This window comes from Pagrus pagrus, assembly GCF_965226575.1.
Source record: "Pagrus pagrus genome assembly, chromosome: 3".
Taxonomy (NCBI): domain Eukaryota; kingdom Metazoa; phylum Chordata; class Actinopteri; order Spariformes; family Sparidae; genus Pagrus; species Pagrus pagrus.
The window spans coordinates 15217678-15237767 of record NC_140187.1 but is presented as its reverse complement, the minus strand read 5'-3'; the positions used below and the strand labels follow the sequence as shown (position 1 = coordinate 15237767).

At 42.2% G+C, this 20090-nt stretch overlaps 1 protein-coding gene across 7 annotated transcripts in view; it reads right to left on the bottom strand.

Moving 5' to 3' along the window:
- The window catches only part of cacna2d2a (calcium channel, voltage-dependent, alpha 2/delta subunit 2a), a 165281-nt gene that overhangs the window by 52766 nt on the left and 92425 nt on the right, over positions 1-20090 (bottom strand). For 6 of the 7 annotated variants that reach the window (XM_084349040.1, XM_084349041.1, XM_084349038.1 and 3 more), the window contains 2 exons: positions 10224-10268; positions 4268-4406 (listed from right to left, as the gene is read on the bottom strand). In XM_084349040.1, coding sequence (XP_084205166.1) covers positions 4268-4406; positions 10224-10268 — 184 coding nt within the window. The remainder of the gene's footprint in view (positions 1-4267; positions 4407-10223; positions 10269-20090) is intronic. The other variant, XM_084349037.1, reaches the window with a different exon arrangement.

Below are 20090 nucleotides of genomic sequence, written 5' to 3'. Positions count from 1 at the left end.
CAAAATAGTCACCAAAGAATAATTTGTACATTCCCTCGCTGTTTTTATCCTTGTTTTTTTTTCAGTGATTACTTTAAAGATTATGTTCCCAGAGCCCTTCCTCTGCAATTATTCAGCAAATCCCTGCCTCTTCCTCACCATTTCTGTAACATTCGCTCAGAGAATAGGACCTGTTTCCCCACAGACGACACCACCCACATCAATTTATTCCTTTGTGGCTGCGTTGCAATGTCCATTCTGTAATAAGCGATGATAATTAGAAGAAAACTGTATGAATGTTTGACCTAAGCTAATTAGAAAGTTTGCAGACTTGGCAGCAGGAATCAGCAGTGGGATAATGAATCATAAAATGGTTCATTACTGCGCTCAGGGAACACTCTCAATCTCAATAAACGGACATGGGGCCTAGCAGACAAATCAAACCAGGACGCATGCACTGCCTCATTTAGCTGCTGAAAGGATCACAATAAAAAAATGCTTCTTTTTTTGCTCTAAATGGTTTCTATTATTAAAGTGTCTCTTCTCTTTCACTTTACTCTCATCACCCTTTCATTCTATCTTTCCAGGACACCCATTTTTGCTGTGACTGGCAACTCACGCTGCTATATTCTGGCACACAGTCAGCTTATTCAGTGCATTAACAATGTGTACGAATCAAAGCAAAATACTCCAACGCGACTGAGCGCGAGTGCTAATAAACAACACTTGAGAATTTCGACTGTTGAACTGTTGAACATCCTGCTGTACTTTGGACCGTGCTCCATTCTTCCTACAGTTTTCTTTTCAGTTGCCTTTCCTCTGGCCTCCCCCCTGAGGAACAAGTGCTGAATCTACCCACACACACTGCTTCTCTTCTGCTAATCCTAAACCCACAGATATGCCGTAGATCCAGACCTCTCCAGACCCAGAGGACAACAATCCGCCCACATTAGTTTCCTCAGACATCCTCTCCAAGGCACCCTGCAGGCTCCCACTGGTGGGACCAGAGCAGAACACGACATGCAGATAATAATCCCCTTTCACCATCTCGCTAAAGCAAACGCAGCTCCCATGACATGAACCTGATGTAAATGTCTGTAGGCTAAGCTAGATAAAACAGTACTCCACTGATTTAGTGCTGAACTTCTATAACATTGTCAAATGATGGACAGTTGATCAACAGCGAAACTGAAGATATTGTAATTTCTTAATGTCACACTATTCTCTTCCTTGTCAAAACTTTCTGCCTACATTACCCACAATGCACCTACACCACTAATTGTTTGATAAGACATTACTCTAATAGTGATTAATGTAGCAAGCCATGTTTGTGGCAACCAATACAAGTACTTTAAGCTAGAACATGATATTGTCCTGACCCTTACCGAATGGCTTTTGTGCCTAAATCTCTTTCTTAAAAATATAACCGAGTCTCACATAACATCATTCTGGTCTGGAGTAAAACCAAATACACAATTAAGATTCAATAAAATCAGCTTATTTATATTTCCTTTCCCTCATCTTTATTCATAAATGTTTGGTATTGAGGTAATCCAAAAGTAACTGAAATCAATCAAGTGACATTATTTTTATATTTTGACATTTGGATTACGTTACTGACTACATCAACAAGTAATCACTAACTGTATCAGAACAGATTTTTAACCCTAAATACCCTGCATTTTAGTTTGTGGACTAGCGTTTTGAAGACTTGAGTTTTGGCATTACAGCTGTCGCCATCTTGATTTATTGGAGCCAGAAGTGAAAATATGTGGATGAGAGGGTGGAGCTGGGGAGGGTATCCTGATTGGGTCTGACTGAGAAACTGACGACAGTAACTTGTCAATCACGACAGCCATGACCTAAAGCATATCGTGCTTTAACTTCTATTTTACTCTAAAGGGGACCATAATTTGCAAAATGAACACAATGCTGTGCTGAGGAAGACTTGAAACCAGCAACTGATTAGGAAACTGTTTACTGAGTTAATAAACCAAGTCAGAAGTAGGGTCATTTTCTCATAAGCTTACATATAATCGGATCTCTTTTTGGACTGAGTGTATTTGCCCTCTGCTGACCCTTAAGTTTGAATGCAGTTTAAGTCACCTCCGTCCATATCATATACAGTCTATCAAGTCTAGAGATGTCTTTTGAGGCAATTTACCAGAATCCACACAGGTTTGCAGATACAACAGGCTTTGTACATTTTTTTTCACACATGCAGTCAAGCTCCTCAAGTCCTGCAAACTCACTTTGATGTGTTAAATCAGTGGAGTTACCCTTTAATTTTGTCTACATTGCATTGCACGTTGGACATTTCACAATGTCTGTTTCTAATACCTACATTGTAGCTGGGAAATCTGGTTTGGTAGGAGAGCATCTTTTAGAATGAACGTACATGTGGCACATGGGCAGCAACATGTTTTTTAAACACTATTTATCAACAATGACTAAAATGCAGCACACATGTTCCTAATGGAGTTGGCACAAAATCTGCAGTTGGCAATCACGGCACAGCAGACCGCGCAATGGGAGCTAACCAAACAACATCAATAGTAAACATTTTCCACAGAAGAAAAGTGAGAAAAAAAATTCATTTCATGCACTGTACCACCCTAGTCTTCTAGTCTCCACCACCCTCAATCAAGAGGCCTTTATTCTCTGACTCATATCTTCAGACAGGAAAACCAGAGCTGGCACAAAATGGCTCTGGGAACAATATGCAGGCCTGATTGCTCTTTTGTGAGTTAGCTGTGGCCTTTGACATCTCCTCCTGAACCAAGAGTCTAATTCTGACAAGATTTGTCTGCAGACACAGCTGGAGGGCATTGTTACAGACAGGTGCCATACACTGCCTGTTCAACAAAGGAGGCGAAGAGCTACACAATAACAGAAAAAAAAAAAAAAATTGCCACTGTCAAAGTGGCTGTCTGTGTGCACAAGCTCTGTTTTTTGTGTCTTTAGAGAGGCAGGCAGAGAGCGTCCAAAAGGTTAGAGGTGGATAACAGAGGGAACATGCCAAGCGAAATCAGAGTCCCAGAAGGTACATGTGTTCCCTTTTGTCCATTTGGCAGCTGCAGACTGAGGAGGGTGTTAAGTCCACGGGGCAGCACGGTGCCAGGCAGGAAGGGCACGGTCCACGAGCGGGGGAAGCCATGCCCACGCAGGAAAAAAACAAAAAAAATTACAGTAGAGATCTGGTGTGAGAGACCGTCTGTCATCTAAAATCATGTTAGTGTGCTAAAGTGCTGGCTGATAAAAGGGAGATAGAGATTGAGCTAACATGCTGAGAGAGAGGGGAGAGGTCAATTCAAGACAGACGGCTGTCATCCATCTATGGCTCAGCAGCCTGTGGAGATCTTGATACATACATGATTGGAGGTAAAACTGCTGCCAAAAATCTCTCTATATGCTTTATATTTTAGAAAGTACAGACTCCAGCAACGCAAACCTTTCAACCACTGATTTTTGTCTAGTCGCGCACATATTTGAGATTATTGAGCATAAAAAACATACTCCTTTGTTATACATACTCCAGTTAATGTTAGGGTAGCTGATGGCTAGCTCAGGCTTCATTTGATTGGCCAAATACCTATCTTCTATCTTATAGGTTAAATGTTTGCAACGCAGACATAAAAAATGAATTTTCTTCATCACCACGTGTTTATCTCACACGTTCATTTGCAGTCAGCACTATCACAATCTCTCATTTTCATCTCGTGAGACTGATAGATTTTTCATGTCTGATCATACGCTTGAGGGCATACACATACATTTATTCAATCGTGATTTGGGCCAACAAGCTGACCCCTACCACGATATAAACCACACTTGACAGTGAGTTTCGAAGCAACAATATGTAGAAATCGGCATTTTGTTAAATTTGCTGCACTCTGTGAACAATCCCAGATTGAATCCATCTGGAACTGATGCTTCGCCCAGTAATTCCACTTCACTCGTAAAATATGTCACATTACAGAAGCTCTGAGTGCTGTCCCACTGGGCTTTTAACACTCAGGTAAGATCACCTCTGTCAGTGTCAAAGACCATGTGCCGCTTGCTGTGTGTATGTAAGAACCTTTTTACTTTACAGTCAGTGATTTGCATTTAACATTTTTTAACAAAGTTTTTAGAGTAATTATATTATGCACAATATTGGCTACATAAAGAAAAGAGGCGGAGGTCTTGAGGTAACTGTAATGGGTGTGGCATGTGTGTCTGATGTCAGTACATGAACTCTCACCTTTCCACCAAACACAAATGAGAAAAAGTATTCTTGTACACTTACAGCCTTTGTATATGTCTGTGGGAATCTGGACCGCACTTGAAGAGTAGTTGACCTTGTTTTTGAAATTCGGATCGTCCACAAACTCCAACTCCAAAGACGTCGAGGTCTCCAGTGGGTTCTCCTCTTCTCCATCCTCCGCCTGCAGACACACACACACACACGCATGCACGCACAAATCCAAGTGAGCAAACAAAAACAATGAATGGCTGGAAAAACGGGGGAAACATGCAAATATAGCACCGCATTCTGTCACCTCCCATATTGTGGCTTTACAGCGCCCATCTGTGGCTCTGGTGCATACAGTACATTATCTTTCTCTCTGACTCACACAGCATTTGGATAGCGTTAAGAACAAAAATAGCAATTATTCCGCCTCTTGTCTGCCTCCAGATTTAGGTGGCTCTATACTCTCCCTCTCATCAGAGAACAACAGCAGGTATCAGAGCAGACGCCGAACAGAGAAACTCATTAGTACCCGAGATGACTATCGCAGACACATGAGGTGCCATACAAATTAACCCCAACAATAACTAGCAACCAACACCACTTAATCACTGTTTAGTCTCCCACCCACTCGAATTAAAGCATTTTTCATATCAGGCTTTCCTCTTCTCTCTCGCCTGTGAATGTTTAAACAGAAAACAGTGTTAATTCTGCATATTTTAAATGTGTTATGGCACTTTTACAGCTTCTCAGCCTGGCCATTGTGCGTGATGAGAAAGCCTGACACACATATTGCATTAGGAAAGTGTCAGATATCAAAGAAAGCCAGAAGATAAAAAGGCAAAAGTGACATTTAAGCTTTTTATCTTGATAAGTTATCAATGGAGTACAATCTGTGCCTGTTCCCACAGGAGGAAGTGATTGTGGGACGTGAAATAAAATGGCAGCGAGATATAACCCCACTCTCTCCGGCTCAGTTTATTAGCTTATTCTTGATCAGATTTCAGTGCATTTCCTTAGAGGGCTCGCTATAACCCTGTTAGATGCATCCTCAGAAAACAGCACAGTGAAGAGTTCACATTTACAGACCAGCATTCAGAAATTAAAATGTGGGAGGTCATAGTGGGAGTCTTTTTTGAAACAAACACAATCTAATTAATGTGTGTTCATGCACTGAGCTCTTTGATACACTGCCATACAGAAGTAGCCTTCAGCACTGTCTGGCATCATGCTTCTATCATTCTTCCTTTATTAGTCATCCTTCATTAGCCTTCATTCATTGAATAACTAGTAAAACAAAACTCAAATCTCTGATCATTCCTCAAGCATTCTGTCTGCTGAAGAGCAAAAACAAAATCTACTTCATAATGAATCCTTTGTGTGCAGCAAACGTGCGACTGCATTACATATTTTTCATTGTAATAAAGCAGCATGGGTTAATTGGATCTGACATCATAAAAATGGTTTGTTTTTTGGAGAAATTAAATCAAAACCCCATGTCCACGGCAGAAATTGATTGATGGGCCAACTTTAATTGACTATTAAAACGCAATTACAAGCTGGGGACAGTTGTGCTGAAGTCCCATTGAAAGTCAACATGAGGGACAATGCAGTGTCAATGACAGAGACCAGCTCTCATTTCTACGACTCTTAAATCATCATAGTGCAGCATATAACCAGAAAGAAATAGGTTAGGGTGGATAAATGCGTACCGATCTGACACACTTGACATTCAACAAACAAATTATCACTTAAATACCAATCATCAAGCAGTTGATTCGAAATTGTTACACATGGTTTGGCTTTGGGCTGAACGATATGCCAAAAACAAATAACTTTGTGGTGAATTTGACTGACAGTTCTGATATGAGTCAGGATGTTAGTGGGAATGGTAATTTCTGCAAAAAACTACAAAAATGATGAAGTGACTTTTGCTGGGGACTGTACCAAACAAGCATGTTCCCTTACGTTTGTAGAATATAATCTGCAGGGCATCTCTGTAGCACCACAATGCCTCTTTTATAACGGTACGTTGTGACACATTTCACCCTTATCAAAAAATTGCAGCTCCTGTGATTTAGATATTGCACTTGGCCATATTCGAAACTATTTTGCTCATTGGTTTATTTAAAACAGGGACAGTGTACAATAAATGTACTGTATCAGACATAGCACAATGCTCGTTTTCACCTGTTGTCCCTGTGCACGTATGCCCATTTTGATTAATTGTTCAGCCCTAGTTTAGTCTCACCAAATTCAATGTCAAGCAAAAGCACACAGCAGATTTTTCTTAACATGGAATCTGAGAGCAAAAGTAAAGTAAGTAAACAAAAAGGCAAAGAATTCATACAGCTGAAGCACTTTTCTATATTTTTACAATTTGGAGGTGCTTTATTGTCCCACAAAGTTCCTGTTGATCACTAATGATCAACAGGAACTAATGATCAGCTAAACTGAATGAGTGAGAAGTTGTGAGGAAGGAACCTGCTGACATTTTACTGTCACTTTAAAGGATCCTTATATAAGCCAGGTTAGATATGATTTCTTTAAATTAGTTTCAGTCTCGGGCCCTGTTGAGAGGAGCCTGATTGTCAGCCTGCTGTGTTTGTTTTTTTCTGCACCTTTGGGACCTGACCTGAGGCTCCAATCTGGCAACCATAAAGCTTGACAGGTTCAACACTTTTCCACTTTAATACTCCATGTTCTTTAAAAATACCCAAGTCTGTAGCTGAACTGATGTTAAAACAGAGGTAATGTAATCATTTATTCCATTCGCAAATTGATGTAATGGATGAATGCTTCCAGGTCACATCCTGTTTTAGCTGAATAATAAAATCACACAACTCTAGAATAGAATAAAATGTACTGCTGACCAAAAATGTTGGCACTTAAAACTACCAGTGGTACCTATTCAATTGCTGCCAGATTTACATTTAAGTTAAATGATGACATTATCAAAACTGATACCCTCAACTTTGGGTTAATGTTGGTTTAGTACAGATTTGTTGACACAGTAAAAAGTCGAGAAGTACATTTTAAGTAGCAGGTTGACTATGGATTCACGGTACAGCTGATTAGGTTAAGGATGCTGGCTTTTTAACAGCACTAACTGTGAGGTTGAGGTGTTTGTTTATCACTCACTCTGACACTAATTCTGTCAATGTCGGGCAGGGAGGAGGTTTTTTTCTCCCCTTCAGAAGAGCCCAATCATAATTAACCATGGCAGCGTCTAATTAGGAGCTGAATAAATCCACACAGGAAAGACTGATTGGTTCATTTTCTTCAACCATCCACCACCTGTTTTGCTCGATTCATTACCCAATTTGTTAATTTTATCTCCCCGTTCTCAAGGTTTAATTAAAGGCTGAAGAGGCCAGAGATGACATTTTGAAGATTCTTTCATTCCCGCCTTTAGCCAACCAGGGCGAACCTGAAAAGTGTCACTTATGACCCTGTAAGTCTGTGCGTGTGTGTGTGTGTGTGTGGGCGGGTGTTTATTTAAGTGACAGCCGTAAAGAGTGAGATAGTGAGGAAAACAACCCTTTAAAGGATTAAGGATTCCTGCAGAAAAAATAACATTACAGTCTTAACACACATCACATAGCATAGCATGCTACGACTGCAACAATCCTATACATTTTGATTAAACATTAGAATAGTTAGACTTGTAATAATTTATATATTTGATGATTGCCCTTCAAGTAAATTAAAGCCTAGAAGTATGATTGACAATATTATGGTAATGCAGTTAAAGTGGGTTCAAGCAGACCAAAGAATATTTGCATTTTACCTTTTGTCTGCTCTCTGCTGAAGCGTATGGTATAATCTTTTATGGGGAACGAGGACTGTGGGGGCTAATCTTGTCTGTTTTCGCAGACATACACATATTATAACCAGTGGCCAATAGGCTTGAAAGGATCAGGACAGTGCAGAAAGGAAAGAAACAATAATAAATCTGTGTTTAATTATTACAAAGAACTCAAAGGGGCTGGAAGGTAGTAATCTCTATAAACAGATATCTGCACATAAATGCAGACTGAAGGCGAGAGACAAGAGTTGAAAACTTGTATCTGAAGTAAACATGTATGTAACACTGTGATCCCCTCTCATCGAAGTTATAGAGCAGAAACAAGTGATGGGGGGCGGAGTGGCTCAGACAGAGACACCATTCACCCTATTACAAGACACTGAACCATCGACATGATTTAGAAGCTGATATTTTAAGGTAAAAAAGTGACATAATATTGCTTTAAAAATTAAAAATGAATTGCTGTTTCGACATCTCAAATTCTTAATCTGACTGTAAAACAATGACCTGCTTACAGAAGAGTCTTGGCCTGGATATCATTTTATCTGGATATCCGCTATTAACACCGAAGCCCCAAAACACTGGCTGTTGCCCCAGAGGCTAACTCATTATCAGGCGATAGCTGATGGGTTCTGAGATTGGGTAAGCAGTTGAATGAGAAACACAAAATATCAAATAATATAATAAAAGAATTGAATACACTAATTAGAGATGCAAAACAATGTGTTTTTAAGTTTTTAAAGATTGGGTCCCGCCTTCATATTACTCACGGTGGTTTGGTCCGCTATACAAACCAGCACCTCTGCACACATTTTGCAGGAACAGGCGTCTGTGGCACAGGAGTGTGCTGGTGATGGCTGACCTCTAGAAAGTAGCAACTTTGCAGATGTAAACTTCTGTTTACTGTCCCCCCACCCAAAGGTGAAATGAAATATCCGCCCTATCCGAATCAGACAAATAAATAAAATGTTCTTCATCCAGTGCACTGGAACGAACATCAGACGTGCTTTGGCAAATGGAATCATCACAGGGTACTTTTATACCAAGGGAACAGTGACAAGAGGAGAAATTAAGAGGTATAGAGTACAGGATAGGAAATAGAGGAGACAAGGCTTGGATAAAAGAGAGACAGCCAATCACTTACCTTTCTTAGAACAGAATTCTTATCATATCTCCCTAAGGGTAGAGGATTTTCACTCCAGTGATGGTGCCGTAATTGAAAGGGGTCATCACATAACAAATCAAGATTCAGATAGGTGAGTACTGGTGGGCGACTGCTGGGTTGGAGGGACGACCTCTGCCTGACCTCTGCCGCTGTCTTTGGGTGGCGTGGGGTTGGTGAAGTGGGGGTCAGGAGTGTGTCACTGGCTCGGCCTTAGTGTGGCATGTTAATGATGACTGATGCTCTCCAATTAGATGTGCTGACAGGCCCTAAAGCGCTGTGTCATTAATCACAGGAGTGGCGTGCACAAAGAGAAAATCACACCATGATTTATTGCTCCTCTGCCTCCCTTTCTCGGTCTCTTCCCCTCTCTATCTCACTCTCTTCCCATCTTTTTGTGCTTTGGTGATCTAGGGGGGATTCTTGCACTCTTCCTCGAAACTTAATCAATCAGCAGGCACAGGCTCCGAGTGCGACCTATCTTAAGGTGGATCTGCAGGCTGTGGCCAGACTGGTGACATTGTGAGTCCAGAGACTTCCTGGAGGAAACACCATTACCCAGAATGCAGGTCTTTCCCTGAACAGCGTTGATATCCTCCAGTATTAAAGACACACATGCTAGAAATGGTGTCCTGGTAGAAGAAAGTGTGATATGACTTGAGAATTTGTTTTGGTCAGAGGTATCTTGATGGACTAACAACCTTCACAGTTCAGGTCCCCACTGGAAACAGTGAGGGTCCGTGACGAGGGTAGAAAACTCTGGATATTAGACTGGGGGAGGACAGTTGAAGTCACTGTCACATGCATGTCGGCCTGCCTCTGCTCTGTCACACCAACTCACCATAAAGCAGTGTCACCTCACTAACACACACAGACAGCCCAGGGGCCTGTGACCGGAGGGGATGGGGGGGCATCAACACCGAGGCGGCCAGGGGGGAGGGTTGGGTAGGGTGGGGTTGCAGGAAAAGGATGGGAAGCGGGTAGGATTTGGGGTTTGAGGCAGGCAGACGGGGAAGGGGGAGAGCAGTCCGTACTGTACTCACATAGTCTGAATCCGCTTTGGAATCGTAGTATGAAATGGCATTCTCCTGTGCAGAAAAGAAAAGTGGAAAAGACAGGTGATGAGAGAAGATATAGCGGCGTCTATATCAGCCCCGACTCGTTGCGGTGGTGAGCTAGAGAGAGTCATGGTTATATTCCATCACACCGTTCAGCATGAGAATATAATCAGCATCACAGAACACAGGAGGAGTAGTGTGATGTGGAATGACAGTCATGAGAAGGCGAGCAGATAGCTGTAGAGATATCAGAGGATGTAATGCATCTTTTTCATTTATATGATGCCAAAAATGCAGCACATGTTCGAACTCGTGTTGGAACATTTTTCATGTTTTGTGGAAAACTGCTGAAAAATGTAAGTGTGTGTGGCGCTGTGGTATGAGCTCAGATGTGACATGGAGTAAAGTGGTTTGCAGTGAGAGAAGAATAAACTTGAAATATGACTCTCTCTGGGAGTCTTATCAACCTCAGCTGGCTGTGTTTTAGTCTAGGCAAACCGCTCTCACAGGAGGAAAGAAACAGAAAAAGGAAAAAGGAAAATAATGTAAATGTATGCAATTGTGTTGCTCTATTTTGCTCTAATTACCAGCTACAGTTGCCCATCACCAGCCGAAGCCCCAGATTCAGCCTCTTGCCACCCCGCTCCCGGCCTTTACCCCCTGAGCAGAGACCCCCGTACCCAGGCTGTTAGCCACGCTGACATCCTCTCCTCCTCTGAACTGCCGTCCTTATCTCCCATAGTGGCCGGCGTGAGGGCGGGCAGCGGATACACGCAGCAGGCAGCGGTTGTGGGGCCTGCCTCATTACCATGAGGAGGCTGGCTGAGGACGTGCTCTCAAGGGCACCACAGTAACTGACTCGCCCTCACTGGAGGAGCTGTGGTCATGGTCGGATGATGGAGGACGCCTGACAGAGAAAGAGACAGTCTACTGTACGAGCCTCACACATGATTTACTCAGTCTGACTTATTTTTCTCTCAACTTCTGTTTGTCTCTTGATCGCTCTACCATTTTCATCTCTCTCCCGCTGTCTCTCACACACACACACACACACACACACACACACACACACACACACACACACACACACACACACACACACACACACACACACACACACACACACACACACACACACACACACACACACACACACACACACACACACACACACACACACACTCTGCATTTGTTTAACACACACACCTACAGTATTCCCTTTCTCTGTCAGCCCCCATCTTCCTTTCAGTCCCCTTTGGCGTGAGAGTCTCTCTACACACCATGACCGGGGTCTTGGCTGGCCTCCAGTGCTAATCAGGGAGTCAGTCATGAGCTCAGCTCAGTCCTTAACAACTCACCAAAGGAACACAGTATGATCAAAACTCACACTGACATCAAACATGGGGCGAACCAGCCCGGACGCAGCTTGTGTCTTTGGGTAATGAGCGCGGACAAGATAAGAGGAGGTAGCAAAATCTGCCCCCTGACACATCTCCTCATCTTACCAGCACTCCCTCTGCCTCCCCGACTCTGTCAGAGGGATCAGGAGTGAGGAGGGAAGGGAAGGAGCTGAGCGGAGGAGGGATCAGGCTGGATCATTCAGGGACTACATTGGGTTAAGTTAGGGTTAGGATGGAGGCTGAGTTTGAGGCAATATGAAGGGATGAATTGAGAGGAGAGAAATGGGTGGTGGTGGTGGTGGTGGTGGTGGTGGTAGTGGTAGTGGTGGTAGAGGTAGTGGTGGCGGGTGCAGCGGGGAAAGAGCTGCCAAGGCTAAAAATAGCCCGTGCCTCTGCAGAGAGAGAAGAGAAAGAGAGTGTGTGAGAGAGAGAGAGAGAGAAAGAGAGACTGTGGTAGAGCAACAGTGTTGTTGTGTCTGCCAGCAGGATTGATCTGGAGCCCAGTCCTGCTTAGACTGGTCCCTCGCTTCTAAAGAGTTTACTCTCACTACCGCAGCATTACAACTCATTATTCAGGACTGCTTCCTGTAAATAAACGCTCGGTTCCTTGCACCCAAGGGACACCGTCCAGCAGCTTTACTCAAACAAATAATGCACTCAAATAAACATACCACACATTACTGAAGAGAGAGCTTAGTGAGAGGTCCAACACTCTGGCTCCCTTGCTTACACTTCATCACTGCAGTGTTTTTTTGTACCTTTCCCTTATAACCGCTCTTTCATACTAATAATAACAATATATAAGATAGAGACAGGTGATAAATCAAAGGGGAAAAAATCAATTTGCGATCAGAAAACACAGGACACATGGGGTCAGTGGCTAGTTTGACGAGCACCATCATGAAAACTCTTTTGTAAAAATAATGTTCATCCCTCCATTTGCCTGTTTGCAAAGAAGCATTGAAGCTGCTCTGAGACGTTTCATGTTGGTTTTTCCTTTTATTTGTCACCCATCTGTCTTTGGTTTCATGTCTGTTTGCTCAGCTGGACAGCTGTGTTTACCTTACTGTTTACACTGTACATATCACTTAGCCGTGCTAAAACCACTCCGTGTACATCCAGTAGATCCTTAGCATGAGCAGCATTAGTAAAAGCATCAGTAGCACAAAATTCCTTTCTGTGCAATTCTCTTTAATTATGTTGCATGTTTTTATACTAAAGCCCCCAATTTAGTCTTCACAAACAGTATTTAAACGGATTAGAGTTAGTAGTAGTTGTAGGCAGATACAAGTCTACCCATTATCTGTTTTTGGGTGCCCACAGGAGTAGTCATAGTTGTTGATAAATACCTAAATAAACACTTACACTTGCTTTTAATAAGAGCCCAACCGATACTTGATTTTTGGAGCGGATGCCAACACCGATATTAGGAGGAAAAAGAATCAGATATTGAAATATTGACCGGTATACACACATTGTTTGCAATGATCCCTGAAATGTGGCTATCAAACACTTGTGAAAAGCATATTTGCAGCACAATTATCAGTACAATGAAAACAAATAATGATCAGATTATGGCTATTCTACATGAAAATGATGGCACACATGGACAAGTTGAAGTCAGTGTGTGAGACACTAAGCTAAAACTTCATGTCCAGTTCTGTGAAACTGACACCACAATGCAGTGAATAAATACATAATTTCCCTGTTTTGGGTTATTTTGTATTCCTTAGTTAGCCAGATATTGTGATGTACTGTTAGATGATTGTCTTGCAATATATTGATTATCGCAGAATAGTGATACTATTGTTGGGGGAAGTATCATGAATCGAATTGTATCTTGAGTCACTTTTTGATTCAGCATATACGCCAGTACCGATGTATCTGTGATAGGCCAATATCTGCCCAAAAAATTGGTCAAGCTTTACTTTTAATACAAATGTTTCTATAGCACTTATAAATGCTATGGGGACTTTAAGTGAATTGTTGCACAAAATATAATTGAATAGAGCAGAAAAGCTGCAACAGAATCAGCTCTAATCCTATATTTAGAGTAGGTGTGATATGATTGGAAACAGCACTGATACTGGATTGAAAGTCATTTATTACAATACCTACAGTAGGACTAAACAAAATAATAGTTCCTTTGTTACATTACAGCTTTAAGATAGCGTATCAATAAAGTTGTTGCCTTTTGCAATATCATGAAAATAAACCCGCTGAACACTGAACCCACTGAACACTGCAACCTCTGCCTCCAACCACACAGACATGCACAGAAGAGGTGGCTCCATGTGGACGAGTCCTAGGCCACCATGACCCTCTGAGCGGCCCCCAGGGTAGCATGGCCATCTGCTGTGGCTGGTCACAGGTCTCCATGGGCTCAGGGTCTGGGTTAAACACACATCTGATACAAACACCAAGCCAGCAATTACCCCACACTCGTCTCTCCACAAAGCCCTGTGTACCCTGCTGGCGCACACATATATAGCATATAATCGCATGCACACACACTTATATACTGTATGTATGCAGTTGTGAATGTACGTACAGAGCAAGTGCACGCAAAAGGCCGAGCGCGCACACACAGAGAAACACACAAAGTCGGAGAAAGTCCCACTGACACAAAGTGCTATCAGTAAATTAAATCTATCATGCTGAGTGGACCAACAAATTCCAAACAGGAGACAAACACTGAGGTCAGGTGATGATCTCCTGCCCCTCCCTCACATCAATCTTCCTCCGCTCATCTCCTTACCCTCCTCCTCTTCCTCTCCTCGCCCTTATCTCGATCTGCTTCCTCTCTCTCCTCCCTCTGCCTCCTCCTCCTCCTCCTCCTCCACCCTGTCTTATCTTCATCTTTCCCAATCTCTCTATCCTCAATACCAGCCTCCTCTCGCCAATTTCAGATTTCAGCAAAAGCAGTGGCGCGTAGGTTAGATGCCTACTGTTGCTATAGAAACCGCCCCTCTGCTCTAGATTACAATGTGACTTTGTCTCCTCGCCAGGGCTACAACGTCTGCTCGTTTTTATGTCTGACCAGATACATGCCTGCCTGTCTTTTGTTTGTCTGAACGCCTGTCAGTCCGTCGGCTGAGGAGGTTGTTCCTCTGCCAGCGTGTTTTCTTGTCATCCGTACAAGCTGCATGTTATTTTAATGTCACCCATGGCTTGTAGTTACACATTTAAACTTCAAAATCTCCTTTCAAGTGAAGGTCGGAGCCTTTAAATTCAAAGATTTCATAATATGTGAAGAGGACCTTGACAGATGATTTATCCGGTGGAGCAGCGGATAACAATATGTGATTGAAAAATGGCTGGTACATAAAGGCTGTCGTATGTGGGGGTACATGTAATGACCGAGTGTGGTAACTGGGACTAAATCTTTTGAATTTTGAATCTCAGGGCACTCTCAATGGGCTGGCTGAGACAGGTTGACATTTGAGTGTGACACAAGCGCTCCATCATGGGTGGGGACAGATTACAGTCATATTCATATCTCCTCTGGACACCTGCTAATGATTTTATAATTACAGAACACACTCGGTGCCTCCGCCGTGCCCTGGGGTGTGCACACAAGCATGCAGAAAACACGCGCACGCAAACACGCGCGCACACACCGCACCTCTCTCCTGGCCCCGATAGTCTAGCAATCATTCGTAGCACCAGTTTCCCTAATGGAAGCTGACATTATATCAAACACAATAAAGGATTTCATTTACTGCTCTTCATTAACCCACGCACATCAGCCCATAAGGTACACACACACACACACACACACACACAAACACACGCGCTAACACACAAAGCTTTATTTAGTGTGAAAATGCAACCTGAATAAAGACGGAAAAGCTAAACAATTTGATTTGGCTGCAGAGAAAAACTGCTTACGTAAAGTTTGAAGCAAAGCTGTTATGGAACTATACATTCTCACTCCTCTTATCTCCTCCACTCCAATCTCTCCTCTTGTCTCTACCCATCTCTCCCTCTGTCCTTCCATTTCCACAGCATCCTTATATCCCATCTCTGCGTGTCAAACAGTATGAAACTCAAGACATTCTGGCGAGACCTCTCCAGTGAGAGGGGGAATGCAATCCTCGGGGCTAAGAGCATACTCTGAGTACACTCCGACTCTGGTGCACACACACACATACAACCACACACACACACGACACAGAGGTGCATTATAATTTACGTATGTTAAGTAAGAAATGACTGACATCCAATTTCATCTGGAGATTGAAACGTAAAGGAAATATATATACAAGGGCGTTCGTGCTAGGAAAGAGAGAGGTCAAATTGAAATCACAATACGCCTCAGAAACTAATGCGTTGAGCTCATTTCCTTTAGTTTTTATGACCCACGAGCTTGCACAGGTGTCAAAAGGTGGGTTCCTGAAATATACTTTTCAAAGAGCGGCAAATTTATCACAGAAATTTATAAATTTGTCAGAGATCTAAAAGCTCTTTAAAGCACTTTGATCTGGAATTGCTCGGGTTGAATAAAATATGACTTCTTGTTCTTTGGTGGATTCATCTTTGATTTAGGAATTTGTTAAATCCTATCCTCTACTGGGGGCAGGCATAATGCTAATTCATGGAAGTGTGTTGACCAAAATCCTTTTTACTTGTAGTTTAAATGTGAGATCCAGAAGTTAGACAGGTCCACGTGGCAAAAGTGGAGTTGAAATACAACCTTTTATTGGTTGTTCTCCTGACAGCAGTCCGATAAACTAAACCTAATGCAGACTAACACAACAGCCCTGCATACATTTTTCCTTCATGAAGGTTATGATGCTCAGCTTTTGTTGAAAGTGTTGGTTGATTCATTCAACTTCATGGTCATCTTAAAGGCTCTTGAGAGTCTACCCTAATTGACGTAAATGCTGAAGAGAAAATATTAGAAAAACCTCTCTGTATGATGCAATTCAACACCAAAAAATCGGCTTTAAAAAAGGACCATACTGTTAATTAACAGTACCCAGTTTCAACAAACTGAACAGTATAACCTTCATGAAGGCAGCTGTGTTTGTGTGTGTTACTCTAGTAAAGACTGTAAAAAATGTTGTTGTTTTTTATTAATAAAATTATATTTTCATTCTTAGAATAAGAGGTTTTGATACCAACACCAGTATCAGAAATGTCTCCAATCCAGCTTAAAATTCTGTAACAGGAATAGGTGAGTGGGGATGGGTACCAAAACATTAAATAGTATTAAATGGGCAATGGGGCTAAGTTATGAAATATCATAGTGTTGATAGTTAACAGTTATTCTATCAGTACTTTTTTAACATTTTTGGTGTAATTTTTTTATCACATGTTGCAGCCTCTCCTCTGCTGAGCATCTCCACATACAGTACACACACATGGAGTGGAGTCAGCAAGGCATCTTATTCTTTTTAAACTAAACACTCAATATTTTGATATCAGGAATATTATTCATTTTATTTATACATGACTTATGTTTCCAGTGAGATATTACTGAGTTTATAGGGATATTACTGTTGCTGCTTTAGAAACATTATAGTTATATTTAAAACATTTAGTTGTGTTGCTGCTCTGAATTTATTATTTCTTCTTAAAAGTCAAAAGTTGAACCTGATCCAGATCATACAACAATGACAGCAACCATATAACAACAATACAAGGTTAGTAGGACACAGCTATTAAAAATAATACAAATATTTATGTAGATCTTTTATCGGCCGATGCGCAAGTTCAGATATTAGAATTGTTATTGGGAAGGAAACATATTTTATTCTTGGTGCAGTCACTTCTTCTCCATTTAAAGTGTTTGTTTCTATATTTAAAGGTTCATTTACCAAGCACCTCTATCCTGGAAGAAGCCATTCAGTGCCCTGTCTCATCACTTTACAAATAAATGCAGACAAGCTGTTTGAGGTGTCTGGTCTGAAAAATATGGCTGTTGTCTTAACCATTGAAGGTCACCAAAATGCCTCTTTATAATGTCAAGTCAATAAAGAGTCAACCAGCAAACTAGATATTAAACTGTTGGCCTGGAAGACAGACAGAGACGGGGGAGAGAGAGCTATTGAGCTAGAGTGAAACTCTGATATAGAAGTGCATGACGGAGGCCTTGGGCGCGGCTGCCTCCCTCCCTCTCTCCCTCTCTCCCTCTCTCCAGCTCTCTCATTGGCATGCTCTGCATCTCCAGGCTTTTAAGCGATTAGGGAGCTGCTGAGACCATAGCGTCCAAGCATAGCTCCATGCAGATGTTCATTTGTATGCCAATAAACAAATGTGCCCCCAGATTAAAGCTCCAATACACAGTGCAAATTCAGCAAAGTGAATGGCATTCTCCATGCATATCTCATCAATGTCTTGCTCCTCTTCTTCAGACGGAGCAGCGTGCCTCCTCGAACTGCTTGCTCACTTCAAAGGCTCTCGTAAAGATGGGCAGCAACCCAAGAGATAGATGACAGAGTGAGGGAGGAGCAGAAGAACAATCGAGGAAGAGAGACATCTTGATTATTGTGAAATTAAAAATAAGTAATTTAAAAATTATTAAGGTTACATATGCCAAGCTATATTTCATGCCCCCAATTTCCCCCCATGAATCTGCAATTTCTGCTCTTTAAACGTCTCTTTGTAAACATCCTGCAGGTCACAGAATCCTATTTTCTCTTCTTTTCCTCCCTCTTTCTCTTTTTTTTCTCTCACTCTCTCTCATCTCTGCTGTGCTGTCTCTTCCTTTCAGAGCCTGACACTTCCCCTTGGTAAAAGCAGTTAAATCAGTCTGTGAATATTCCAATCCAGCGATAAGGAAAGAGGGCTTTGTCCTGCTGCACTCTGGGTAATGCTGCTCTCCATTGTTGGCTGACAGGGCTCCATTGAGGAGCAGGTTTTAACACTGATAGCATCGCCACACTGCATGGACACAGTGCCAGATAAAAAGCCTATCCAACATGACACACGCATGCCAACACCTCCCCAAACAAGCCCCCCAATCTGATCATCGGAGGAGAAGCAGGAGAGAGGTGCTGTGACACCAAATAAAGACAAATAAGATAAACAGGCCACGGCAATATTAACGCTATCATTGGATTCCGGAGGGATTTGATAAAGCAAATGCAATTATCCCCATTCTAACATTTTTATGGTATCTCTAGCTGGGGTGACCAATCACAAACAATCTGCTAGTCAGTCTGGACCTCCTTGTCCAATCCCACTGCAGCTCGGTGCGACACCGGAGCTCCACTTAACGGAGCGAAATGTTTCCAGGTTCCATTTTTCCTGGAGGGTTGACTGCAGCTTTTCATTTCGCTCATGTTTTTCAGCCATTTTACCACCGCTAGTCCACACAGAGTCCTGAAAAAGTCGCCACCCCCTCTTTGCAGGCTGACTGAGAGTGGCCAATCAACAATCAGCACCGGCCAAAGGAAACCTGTTATTTTCGACCCCGTAATCATTTCCATCAGATGCCTTGCTGTCCCTCACAATGATTCGAACATTCAAATGACAAAGGGAAAGCCTGCTTTAAGATATCTGCAGACAGGCGCCAAGGACAGCAGGGACAGAATACAGCGAGCAAACAGCAAAACCGGGCAGGCATCTTTTCTTCTGCTACAGCATAACCAGCCTGTCACTCACAAAATGACATCCTGGCTGCTCAGACACATCACTTTTGTTGAACAACGTAGAGTAAGGAAGTCTTTGACATGAAATATATAGTTTTGTTCCTGCAGACATCCCTTTTGATTGGGACTGGATAAGACAATATAGGTTGTAAAGTAAGTGAGCAGTGTGAAACGCAAAGATATTCAATTCAGTGTGATAGAAAAGCATCATGTGGTCAGAAATAGAAGCTGGAGCCAGCAAATGGCAGACATATATTCTTACAGAAAAATTACTGAAATAACAATCAACTATAAAAATTAGCTGCTGATTAATCTTCTTTTGATCGACTAATCATTGCTGCTCTGTATTAATCGATTATCAAAACTGGTGTCACCACGAACCACAACATTTCCATTCAAGCTCGGTTATTGTTGTTGTCATGTTTTCCATCCCTCTCTCTCCTCATCCCCTTCCATCTCTACTGTCAGTTCTAATAAAAGGCATGAAATAGCCAGAAAAACACATTTTCTATCAAAAACAAATCAATTTATCACCTGATTTACGCTGTAAGAAACTAAATGCCAATATCTAAAGCAAAAAAGAGAAAATACTGAAAAAGAGAGAGCTATGTCTTGGGTGCATTTTAACTTCTCTTTTTTAATGACCCTGCTCTGACCAGAAGCGCCTTTAAAATAACATTTCATGGGTGTTGGCCATGGGAAAATCAAGGTCTGCAGCGTTGCTCGCTGGATTTCTCTGACTATTGATTCCCATCTCCTGTGAGGCAGGGGAATCGATCAGTGGGATTTAGACATGGGGGCGACTCTCTCAACCCTCCCTCCTGGCGAGCATGCAGCATCACAGTTGGGCAAAC